The sequence below is a fragment of the Terrapene carolina genome, unplaced genomic scaffold (assembly GCF_002925995.2).
Source record: "Terrapene carolina triunguis isolate 2854851 unplaced genomic scaffold, T_m_triunguis-2.0 Scaffold179, whole genome shotgun sequence".
Lineage (NCBI taxonomy): Eukaryota > Metazoa > Chordata > Testudines > Emydidae > Terrapene > Terrapene triunguis.
In genome coordinates, this window is record NW_020664530.1 from 12,006,326 (window position 1) to 12,018,592 (window position 12,267).

General features: G+C 44.7%; 1 protein-coding gene across 1 annotated transcript in view; it reads right to left on the minus strand.

Annotated features, from left to right (window-relative positions):
* Positions 1–12,267, minus strand: part of LOC112117087 (aromatic-L-amino-acid decarboxylase) — a 78,690-nt gene that overhangs the window by 46,646 nt on the left and 19,777 nt on the right. Inside the window, exons 4-5 of the mRNA XM_026654053.1 lie at positions 3,123–3,257; positions 1,258–1,401 (exon numbers count right to left, since the gene is read on the minus strand). Of these exons, the coding sequence (XP_026509838.1) occupies positions 1,258–1,401; positions 3,123–3,257 (279 nt within the window). The remainder of the gene's footprint in view (positions 1–1,257; positions 1,402–3,122; positions 3,258–12,267) is intronic.

Genomic DNA, 12,267 nt, shown 5'->3' on the forward strand with positions numbered 1-12,267 from the left:
CTGGCCGCCCCGGTTTTTTTTTTGCTTGGGGCGGCCAAAAAGCCAGAGCCGGCCCTGCTTCATTGCCATCACTACTGATAAAAGTTCTACTAGCCATATTACACTCTGTAAATAAACCTGTACAGCTCCATTGTCTTCGGCAGATTTGCACAGGTATAAATTATTGGAAATTAGCAAACAATTTTGTTGATGCATGATAATAGACTCCAGTTCACTCTCTCAGCGGTATTAACTCTTCAGGGCTAACAGGAGAAAAAAAATGTACTAAAAACTTATTGTAGTTGAAAGTGATTGCATGATATTCTGAATTTACACAAGGAACAGATCTTCTGAATGAGAAAGTGCTATTTGTCATTAGTCACTCAAAGTGACTACACTTTAAAAAGACAACTGTATTCAATCTGAAAGATCATATAGTATGAACACTGTTCACTATGCATGAATTCTGATGGGAAAGGAAAATAATGTTAAAGTCAATAGTGGTGACTTACAGCTCATTATTGACATGTGTCATCTTATTGAAAGGTGATACAGTCTCTCTATCTCTCTCACACACATACACACACCGTCTGATATAGCCTCACCTTGCTGATGTTCAGGGCACACCGTGAGGCTTATTTATTTGCTAAAGTAGCATTGAGTCTGGTGGTCCAGGGAGGGGTTCTGACTGTTTGCTGATATTTAAGTTTGACATTGTGTCATTTCAGGTGTTGATTTTATTTTATTTTTTTTGACATGCACCTACATGCAATCCATAAACTCAAAATTAAACACACACATTTGTGACAATTGCAATTTGGAAGTCCAATGTAAAAGATTATAACAATATTTCAGGACAGAAGAAAGTCAAGATATTCACCCACATCAATCCACCTGTCTAGTCTAACATCCTCCCCCCCTTTAAATGCATCTTCTCTCTCTGCTTTAGTTCTATTCAAAGACACAGCCTCTATTTGGCAATCCATTACATACACCAGTTGCCAGTTGTGCAAAGAAATGTCTCCTAAACCTCCATAATGCCTAGGGAATTCAGTTATTTTCTTTTCTTCCCTGCCCCCTTGCACCCATTTAAAAAAAAAAAAAAGAGACTGTATGCAAAGTTCATGTACTGTGTAGAACATTCATGGAATGTTCATATTCTAACTAGTGTGCAGATCTATACGTTCCTACATTACATACAGTATCATCTGGTCATCTTAAAAGTAGCCTATGAGATGCAGTAAATCCACAAGTAAGATTGTTAAAGCCAGTACTTACAAAGAATGGGATAAGACCAGCAGCTCTGTCTTCATGCAAAACTTTCTTTAGGGCTGATCCGCGAACAGTGAATTTATCATCTGAAGGGATATTTTTAATCTTCACTCCACCAATTAATCCTGCCCTTTCCACTGATGAGTGGGCCTGCAATTAAATGGGTGGATTTTAAAACATGAACCTTCCACAGAAACCTGTTTTTAATTCTAACAAACCACAATGCAATAGAATTGGGGTTGTCCATACTAAAATCTCTAGTCAATGAGAGTTGTGCCCTCTTATGCCAGGACTTAATTTAGCCCCGGCTAAATTAGTTACAGATCCTGCTACACATGACAATATTCATTCCCCAGTATTTACTCTATGGTCTACATCCTGTATTTACTGATGTCAATGGCAAACTCCCATTTACTGCAGTGGCCCTATTTCTGCAATGGAATTTTCTTGAGGGACAACGGGTTTGATAAGATGCAAAGTATCTTGTGCAGGAACGCACTTGACATGCTTTTAGCTTCCCTCCACCCCCGTCTTGCACTGTGTTTGTCTATACATGCATTGTCCCCCTCACAGGAGGCTGTTTTAGTTTTTCATTCCTTTTGGATTACTGAGCAGTGGGTCACACAGGTCTATTCTTAATGCGGAAGGAGTGGCGAGCTCAGCTTTGAAAGGTCAGCCATGTCTTAAGGCGAATCCTTCTGCAGACAGAAAATCCCCTGACCTTCAGCAGGCACGGAGGGCTGTCAGTCTCCATTTCAGATCAGCCATTTACAACAACAAAAAAGACAAACAATGGGACTCTGCTTAGTAGTACATTAAACTTAAGGCTCTGTGTCTGGAAATCTGCACAGCACACACTCTAGAGCTCCAAAGAGAAAAAGGACCAATTGTATCATAGCTTTTAAAAATCATCAGGATCCTTCCCCACTTCTCACATCCTGACTGTTCCCACATATGGCCTTATAATACTCCCCTTCCCCACCCCCAACAAAGAGCAGGTGCCCTTTTTAAATTACATTGTTTCTTAATATACAGTGATGGTAAAGTCCAGTGAAACCTGACGTCTGGCCATTTTAATGTGGTGTAACCAGTGGATTAGTTCAAACTAAATATCAAGTAGTGGGAACATTCCTGCTATCTCACTGACATTTAGATAATAAAATGTCATGTTTATTGGAAGAAGTGACGTTGCTTGGCCCCCTTTGTTAGGATTAGCAGTTTTAAAATGCAAGCACAGCTGAACTGGAAGGCCAAAGTTTGCTTTCATACATGGTAGAAGCTTTTCATGATCCTGGCCATGCTGAGAATTCATAGTTTAAGTAAATCTGCTAAATACTATTTGCAGATAGAAAACAGGGATTATGTTGGGCAAACTTGGATTGATACACTCAGATTTTAGTAGGCTTATTTTTAAACCAACTGCAGTTTTTTCAGGTACCAAGCTTGGTATGTTTATAACTCATACAGTGCAGCTTTTTGTGTATCAACATTCAAATCAGTTAGTTTATTGGCCACACTTACTCATGTTGATTAGCACCTTATTCCACAAACAGTATCTTCATCCACTACAATGGGATTCCTTGCAGAGTAAAATAAATACTCAGTGTGAGGAAGGGAGGCAACATTGGGCTGTTAATCTGTAACATGTAGTACAATGCTTTCACCTGTTGTTATTATTTACTGTTTGTATTGTGGTAGGGTCTAGGAGTTCCAGTCATGAACCAGGACCCCAACGTGCAAGGTGCTGTACAAACACGGAATGAAAAGATGATCCCTACTCCATAGAGTTTACGATCTAAGTAATCTGTATAGCAGGGTGACTGCATTTTTCAAGTAGAGTAATTCCAAGTGTCATTTTTAGATGTCCTCACCTGATCAGATGCATAGACCACCAACTTGCTCATGATGTCTGCCTCTGTTAATTCTGGGTTTTCTGATTGGACACGTCTGATTGTTTTTGTTCTGGCAGCAAGCAATGCAACCAAAGTAGCCTCGCTGGCACTGCCCTATGATGGAGAAGAGAGACTCCATGGGACATAGTGAAGGAACCCTCAAAACCAATGGTACGTATTACGTGAGGGAGAATTACTGAAAACAAAATGTTGCATGTTAAAGATCTGCCTCAGAGTGAAAGCTGTACAAAAATAAATGGTACAATATGGAATCATTTGAGAACTCTTATACCACATGCATGGTAAGAAGCATTGCTGCAAGATAGACACAAATGTGCACCTAAGATTGTGTCAGAAAAACTGTATATTATGTTTAAGAAACTGTATGTGACTGTGCAATAAATTTAACCTTTGCCTCTCCTTTCCTCACTCTTCTCTTCATTTTCTATGTTTGGGTGATTTAGGCTCCAGTCTTGGAATCAGCTCTTTACAAGCAAACCCCTGCACCTTTGTAGATCCCCACTGACATCAGTGAGCACGCAGGCACAAGGATCTGATTGCAGGAAGAGTGTCCCCGTTCAGGACAGGGACCAGATACTGATCATCTTCATTACATCAGCATAACCACAGAGTAACTTTCCATTAAGTTGCTTTGGATTTAAATGAGTGTAACTGAGATCAGAATCTGACTACATCTCTTATTTCTGTAGAGCACTATGAAAATTGTGGCACCATATATTGTTAATGATTATAATTTTATTGTTATAAGCCATATATTGACCAGAAGAGAACTCATTAAGCATAAAAACTGTGATTCAGTATCACTAGCTACCTTACTAAAGATTTGATAAACACCCTCTATCTAAAGTGCACACATGAAATAAAGAATCATCAATGAAATAAAGAATGGCCAATTGGCATCAAGAGATCCTTGGATCCTATTACCCTCAACTCCCACCCTGGGCTCAGGCCTAAGGACCCAAGGGCCAGCCACAATCTGTAGCTTACGAACTTTTAAAAAAATTGCAAACTTGCTCCCATTGAAGTCAATGACAGTTTTGCCATCAGCTTCAATGGGGGCAGGATCAGGCCCCAAGCATTTGCCAAATGCAATGCCACTTTGAAAATGTCTCATCTACATCCCCCTGCAGTAGGGTTGCCAACCATCCCGGTTTGGCCGGGAGTCTCCTGGAATTGGGCTTGATCTCCCAGAGGCTACTGAAGCCAATCCAGGAGATTTTAGGCCACTAAAAGTGCGGTGGCACAGCAGGGTTAAGGCAGGCTCCCTGTCTGCCCTGGCTCTGCACCGCTCCCAGAAGTGGCCAGCATGTCTCTGCGGCCCCTAGGCTCAGGGAGAACCAGGGGGTCTCTGTGCGCTGCCCCGCCCAGAGTGCTGACTCCGCAGCTCCCATTGGCTGGGAACAGGAAACAGTGGCCAATGGGAGCTGTGGGGGTGGTGCCTGTGGGCAGGGGCAGCATGGAGAGTCGTGTGGCCACCCCTGATCCTAGGAGCTCCTGCCAGACATGCCACTGCTTCCGGGAGCCACCCGATTTAAGCGCCGCCTGGCCAGAGCCTGCACCCCCACCTCCTGCCCCAGCCCTGAGCCCCCTCCCAGACTCCCTCCCAGAGCCTACATCCCACACCCATCCTGCATCCCAACCCCCTGCCCCAGCCTGGAGCCTTCTCCTGCACTCAAACTCCCTCCCAGAGCCCACACCCCCTTCTGCACCCCAACCCCCTGCCCCAGCCCTGAGTCCCTTCCCACACCCAAACTCACTCCCACAGCCTGCACTTCAAACCCCCTCCTGCACCCCAACCCCCTGCCTCAGGCTCAGCCATGAGCCCCCTCCCACACGCCGAACCTCTCGGCCTGACATCCCAGCCCAGAGCCCACACCCCAACCCCCTGCCCTAGCCTGGTAAAAGTAAGTGAGGATGGGTGAGAGCAAGCGACCAAGGGAGTGGGGCTAGAGTGAGTGAGTGGCAGGGCCTTGGAGAAGGGGTGGGGCAAGGGCAGGGCCTGGGGGAATGGGTGGGGTAGGGGGCGGGGCTGTTTGGATTTGTGCGATTAGACAGTGGCAACCTTACCCTGCAGGGGTGGATTAAGACAAGCCCCAGGGTCAGCTGGGTGGAGCACGAAGGAAGATGCAGACCAGCAAAAGGCAGCTCAGTGCACATCTGACTGCTCTGCTCTGGTGTCAAGGAGAAAGATCAAGGATTCAGGTCTGGGAGGAGTAAGGAAGATCTTTCCTTATGTGAGGAGTGGAAGAAAGTCTTTCCAGTGATTACAACTGTAGCGCCCCCTCTCCACTTTCTTTAATGCCAATCTGCTTACAGGTTTTGATGGACAGGTCTGGGTTCTTCTGGATCCCGCCACCCACTCAGCAGGGTGTATCTTCTTTATTTTTTCCTATGAATTTATTTGGCGGTGCCTCCAGACCCCTCGCTCCTTCCTGGCAGGGTCACTAGGGCAGCTTGAGAGGAAAATTCTAACCACATGGTAATCCCCACTTACCTGCCAGATAGTTGGAGACTTCCAAGAAATAACACAAACACATACAATATATTCAACACAATAATTATATTAAACAGGAGACAAATATACATAACAGGGTAAAACACTATTTTTAGGGTCACCGGTGCCCACGCTGCTAATACCTGTGACTTTCCCCAGTCACGTGACTTGAGGTAGCAAATGTAAGATTAGTGTCCTGTTGGTACGCGTACTTTGTTGGGGCCCTTGATGATCTATGACCACAAAATTCTTCTCTGCAGTGGTTTAGCAGTGTAGCTGACTGGGTTCAGTACAGCCCAAAGGACTCACAAATGGGAGAAGGTGGTAAATCCCTCCACAGGTTTAATATGCAGCAGGTTATAAAATCCCCAAACCCTCACTCCCTGGCTTGAGGACACAATTCAGGAAGTAGGGGGTCCCCTGAACAAATTCCCTGACTGACTTAACTAAAAGATGGTCCACTCACAAACTCCATGAATAATCCTCAGGTTCAGAGATGACTCTGGACTCCTCGGTCACTGCAGAGGGGCTGATCTCTGCTGGCAGGGATCCTCTTCAAGCAGGAATCAGGCTGCTTCCCCTCACCACAAAGGGGTGCAGGGCTCAAGGTGCAGGTTACACAACTGTACTAAAATCCAAACTGTTGTCTCCTAGCCCAGCGTCCAGACAAACACACAGCAGGCAGCAGCCCTGAACTAGCAGGCAGAGCAGAGCTGACCATGTGGTGACTGGTCTCACCTAGGGATCTGGAGGGCTAACTCAGCCTGGCTGGGGAAGTTTCCCAGCAAAACTCTACAAACTGGGAGTCATCAGTGGAGAAGGAAAAGCCCAGCAGAGGGATCTTGCTTTCAGGTCCCTAGAGGCCAGTTTTCAGGGGAACCCTGCATGCAGGCCTGGGACTCACCAGCTTCCCACACAGCCAGTCCTGCTCTTGCCCTGGCTAGCTCCAGACTGACTCAAATATGGCTTCTCCCATCTCACTCCCAATTGGTTGCTGGGCAGACTCTGAGTTTGCCTTGGCTCCCCCTGAGCTGCCAGCAGACAGAGCCCCAGGAATCTAGGTAATCTCCTTGGGGGTTACACAACATTTTTGCTGCTGCCAGGCCCCATTTCATCTGTCCCATGGCGATGGGATTTACATGGCTCCCCATCACCATAGCATCTGAGCATGTCGCAATCTTTAATGTATTAAATGAACAACACTCCTGTGAGGTAAGAAAGAACTAAAATCCCATTTTACACATGGGAACTGAGACACAGAGAAACCAAATGGCTTCTGAAGTCACACAGGAAGACTGGGGTGGAGCATGTGTTCGGGGAGATTTTGGCAAACCAGTAAAGTGCCTAAATCACTATCGCTTGTTTCTAATAGTAGTCAAGTTAGCAGGCCATACTGAACCATTCTTGCTTATTGCTAACAGAATAGCTAAGTCAGCAGGTCGTAAATTGGTCATGCAGCGGCCTCAGTGTAACCAGTTAGAAAGGGAGGGGGTTTTGGGTGCCACAGACAGAGCAGCTTGACCCCACGCCCTTCTTGCTAAAAGTGTTTAAATTGCTGATGCATGTATTTTAGAAAAACAAGAAGTCTGTTTATATGTGCCCCCGGGAATGTTTGTCAGGGCCCAAAGGCATGGACACTCTGAAAAAAAATATTTCTGGTTAATTGGCAATCATAAGGTGTCTGACCTTTTAACCCTGATTGCTTAGCAAGTTTTCTTTAAGGAATATGTCATTGTATTACTAATGTATAAATAAGGGGGAAAAGTTTGAGGTAATTGGACTTCTCAGGAGGGGCTCTTCAGGGACACTCCCTCTGGACGCATCTTCGGGTCCCCACCGGCAGATGGAAGCCTGGCCAGCTGAAGCCTGTTACGGTGCCACTCGAAAGCCATGCTCAGCTTTGGATCAAGGGTTGGGGGTGTTTCACTAACCTGTTGCGGACATGTGTAAGTGCTTGAGACTATGTAAAGTTTAGCTTTAAGTGAAAGCACTCTTGTGTTGCCCTGTTTGTGCCAGCCATCTATCGGTTGGATGGCCATGTCTCCCTTGATTTATTTCCTGATACCACCTCGCACAAAGTAAAAGTTACCGAGAGCTTTGGGTTAAAAGAACCCCGGGTAACACATGGAATTGAATGCACGTCTGAGTCATAGACTGGTGACCTAATCACTGGACCATGCTTCCTCTCTCAGTTCATGCTTGGTCCTCTTCACAATCTCCCAAAAGCCATACTCTTGTCAAAGCATAGGTGATGGCTGCTCACTGCATAACTCTTTCCCACCAGCCGTTCCAATGAAAATCATTAACACCTTCCTCTGCAAGAAGGAGACCAGCTTTTGAATAGAGGAGAAGACCCACCAAATTCACAGTCTTTCCAAAAGGAGAAGGTTTAGGAGGAAGTTAGGGGGGCTCAAAAGAAAATGAACCATCCTATCATTTTGGTCAGAAAAAAATAGGTGTGGAAATGGCCTGGTTCCCCTGGGGCTGGAGATAAAGCAATGCACAGATGCAGGCAGGCATGGGCCATGTATACAATAGCAGGCAATTTAAATTTTCTGCAGAGAACATTTGTCTAGTCTTTCATCAGGCCTTTGCTTAAGAAGGTATTTCTGAAGTGCTCATCACAAGGATATTTAAGCACCCATGGGACTACTTTTGAGTGTAAAAAGTACTCAGATCTGCAAGAGTTGGACAATTCAGGCCCTTAGCCTTTGTATTACAAGAGGTCAAGCAGACTTGACTAATGTAATATAGCATCTAATCAACAATACCTACCCTCTCAAAAGAAAATAATTTTTAAAAACAATATATAGCCTTTACAAAAAACGCGATCAGCTGACCCGTTTAATGGGCAAATGCTGTTAGAAGGCAACATTGTTCAATATACATGCATTTCTCTTATTTGAAAAATACTACCCTGTTCTACGTTACTTTTCCAAACCCCTGCACCTTACCATAGTGTTTCTACAGCAGTGGTCACCAACTGGTTGATCGCGATGGATTGGTCGATCCTGGAGACTCTCCCAGTCGATCGCGGTCTCTGGCCATGAAAAGTCGCCGGTGGTGCAGTGGGGCTGCTGCTAAGACAGGCTCCCTGTCTGCCCTGGCCCCACGCCGCTCCCGGAAGCGGCCAGTATGCCCCTGCAGCCCCGGGGGAGGGGGGGGGGGGGGGGGGGGGAGCAGGAGTCCCGGCGTGCTACTCCTGCCTGCAAGCACCACCCCTGCAGCTCCCATTGGCCAGGAATGGGGAACTGTCGCCAATAGAAGCTGCGGAGGCGGTGCCCACAGAGAGGGGCAGCACACGGAGCCACATCACCCCCAGGGGCCGCAGGGGCACATTGGCCCCTTCTGGGGACGGCATGGGTCTGGGGCAGGCAGGTAGCCTGTCTTAGCCCCATTGCGCCGCCGACTGGGAGCCACCTGAGGTAAGTGCTGCCCAGTGGGAGCCCACACCCCAACCCCCAATCCTGAGACCCCTCCCAGAGCCAGCACCCCATACCACCTCCTGCACCCCAAGCCCCAGCCCCAGCCCTTATCCCTTCAGCACCCAAACTCCCTCCCAGAGCCCACATCCCCTTTTTCCCCAGCCTGGAGCCCCCGCCTGCACCCAAACTCCCTCTCAGAGCTTGCACCCCTCCCCGCCTCTGAACTCCAACCCTCTGCCCCAGGCCCAGCCCAGAGCTCCCCCCCACACTCCAACCCCCCTTGGCTCCAACTCAGAGCCCACACCCCCTCCTGAACCCCAAACCCCTGCCCCAGCCTGTTGAATGTGAGTGAGAATGGGGGAAAGTGAGCAATGGAGAGAAGGGGATGGAGTGAGCAGAGAGAGGCTTCAGGGAAAGGGTGGGGCCTTGGGGAAGGGGAGGGGTAGATCCTGGGTTGCATTTAATTCAAAAAGTGATCTTGTGCGTAAAAAGGTTGGAGACCACTGTTCTACACTGTTTTCAGTACGATGTTGTAACAAGAGTACAGAATTGGACTTCAGAAAACCTGGCTTCAAGCCCTGGCTCTGCCACACATTTGCATCATCTTTAGTCACTTAAACTGTCATTTTCAAACTTGGGTGCAACACAGTCGGTTGGCCTTAGCCTCTCTGTGCCTCAGTTTCCTTCATCAATAAAATGGGTAAGAACTTGTAGAAACGTTCAGTATCTTTTAGGCACTTGCAGTATTTAAGGAGTGGTCTTGTTCCTGACTAGTTAGTTTAGGATGCTCCAATGATTAAAGCACTAGCTGGAGACTTGGCTACCTACCACAGACTGTCTGTGTGAGCTTGGGTAAGTCACTTAGTTTCCCTTCGCCTCAGTTCTCAAATGTAGAATGGAGGTGTTGTGAGGCTAACTACAATAAAGACTGCAAAGTACTCAGATAATATGGTAATAGAGCCATATAAGTACCTAAAATAGATGGATCTTAAAATAAGCTCTGGTTTTACTAAATACACTTTATTACTAGGCATGGAAGGATGAAATGTTTATCAGTAAGTGTTGGTAAACATTAATATGACCGCATGCGTGCGTGTGCACACACACAAATATTTCCATCAATAACAGAAGTTTACAAATAGACAAAGTAAGAAGAAGAGAGAACTTAGAGGTTGATGTAAGGTTATTTTCTTTGTACAGTTTGACATGTGTTGTTGATAATTTTTGTTTTAACATTTATAAAGCATTAACTTTTTGAATTGCAAAGTCCACTGTCATGAAATAATTACTGTCTAACTCCACTATTGTTTGACCTCCCCCAAAATTTCCCACAACTATGAGAAATTAAATAGATTAAATTGAAAATGCTTAAAAATAAACAATATTATCCACTGAAATTACAAAAAGACCCAAAATTGAAATCTGCCAAACCTATTTATAACTAGCTAATAATCACTTTTTCATAACTAAATTGATTCATGGAGAGCCTGATGAGTTGTGTAACTAATGTACTCACTTTGCTCTTAAGTCTTTTACCAACAATTCTGAAAAATATTCCCTTTGTTCTCTAGTTCCTCGGTTGTTGCTACCAAAATCATGAATTAAGGGTTTGTTTTTCCATGCCAAGGACTGTGGATTGAGTGTGTTTGTTTATTTGGGGGCTCTGTTTACTTTCAGAATTAAAATCCCTCTCTTTGCAGAAGAAACAACCTTTGTAATACACAAGGGAAATGAAGTTTTTATCTGTTTATATAGAAGGCAAAACTGAGTTGCATACGTTGCACGTTCACACAAGTTCTAGTGAGAAGGTTGCTTTCTATTCTTGCTAGTTTTAAAAGCATTTTTTTCTTTAAAGCTACACTCTATGCTAAGTGAACAGTGATGATACCTTCCCTTTTATTGCAAGCAAACAAAGGTTGCCATGGTGAGCAGGCTCAAGAGGCGGAAGAAATATTGGCGAGAGCTGATGCTCATGTCCACCAGAACCCTGAGCTGAAATTTTTTTTCATCTATTGGCTTTTTCAAGTGTCACCTGATACACAGCAAGAAAGTGTTTTGTATTGATGTGGGCTTTCAAATGTAATTAACAGCCAGTTTTCACAGGCTCAGTTTATATAAAACTGCAATAATCGTTTGGTGTTTGCATCAGGAATGATTGGCAGCCTCACATTCACGTTATCTTTGCCAAGCCCTCTCTTACTTGTATCATTATTGTTTCAAGAGCGAGAGGATCAGCAGCACAAATTGCCTCATCTCAAGCGGCAGCACGAAGCTCACTTTCAATTCCTAAATTTGAACGATCCTCGGTATCTTACAAAATTACAGGCCATCAAGTGTTGTCAGTTGGGAAGGGCGACATTTGCTGCTGATAAACAACAGGCATAATTGCCTGCTGTCGTCAGAACAAAATTGATGCTGTTGAGACCCATGAAGAAAGGTTGGTTTCACGTACATGCAAAACCCAGAGTCATCCTAATGTAAATACTCCTAGCACAACTACGGCACTGGGGTTGGAATGGAATAACTCTGAATTTACACTGGTGTAAGTGAGGACAACACAGTTGAGCCGAAAATCTTGACGGTCTTTAAGTAGTTGTGTTAGGTATATTTTTGACTGAGGAGATCTTATGACTAGATACTAGTGAGTTTGAAGGGAGAACAAGCATTAATGGAGAAGCTTCTGAAACACAACGTATTGTTACACACACATACAAACCAGCAGTCTATCCCTGTATGAGGCATTCATTGCTGTCTGGATTTTGTTGTTTGTTATATGGGAAATGTAACCAATATTCATTTAGCAGGTCAACTTTTAAATAGATTTTTGCCTTTTGCTGCACTGGAGTTTTAGTCTGCTAATTGGATTATTTAATTTCATTATACCTTTTAGTTTCTAATTATAAACAGCTTCATTTTAGTCCTACATATTTCATTTTATTGCATAAAGTGTATTTATTAAAATCATATTTGTTTCTTTAACAAATGCTCCTGTCAGTGGACTTTCTACTATGCTCTGCTCTGTTAGATATGGTGGACACTCTTGTATATTCTCTTCTATTACTATACTTATGGTGCTCTTCTTCTTTTATAGGAGGTGGACATTTTAGAAATAGCCTGTAACAAAATGTTGAATGTTTTTGAGTGAAGTTTAAGGAAAACCTTTTCAACCCTTTTCACAGAACTT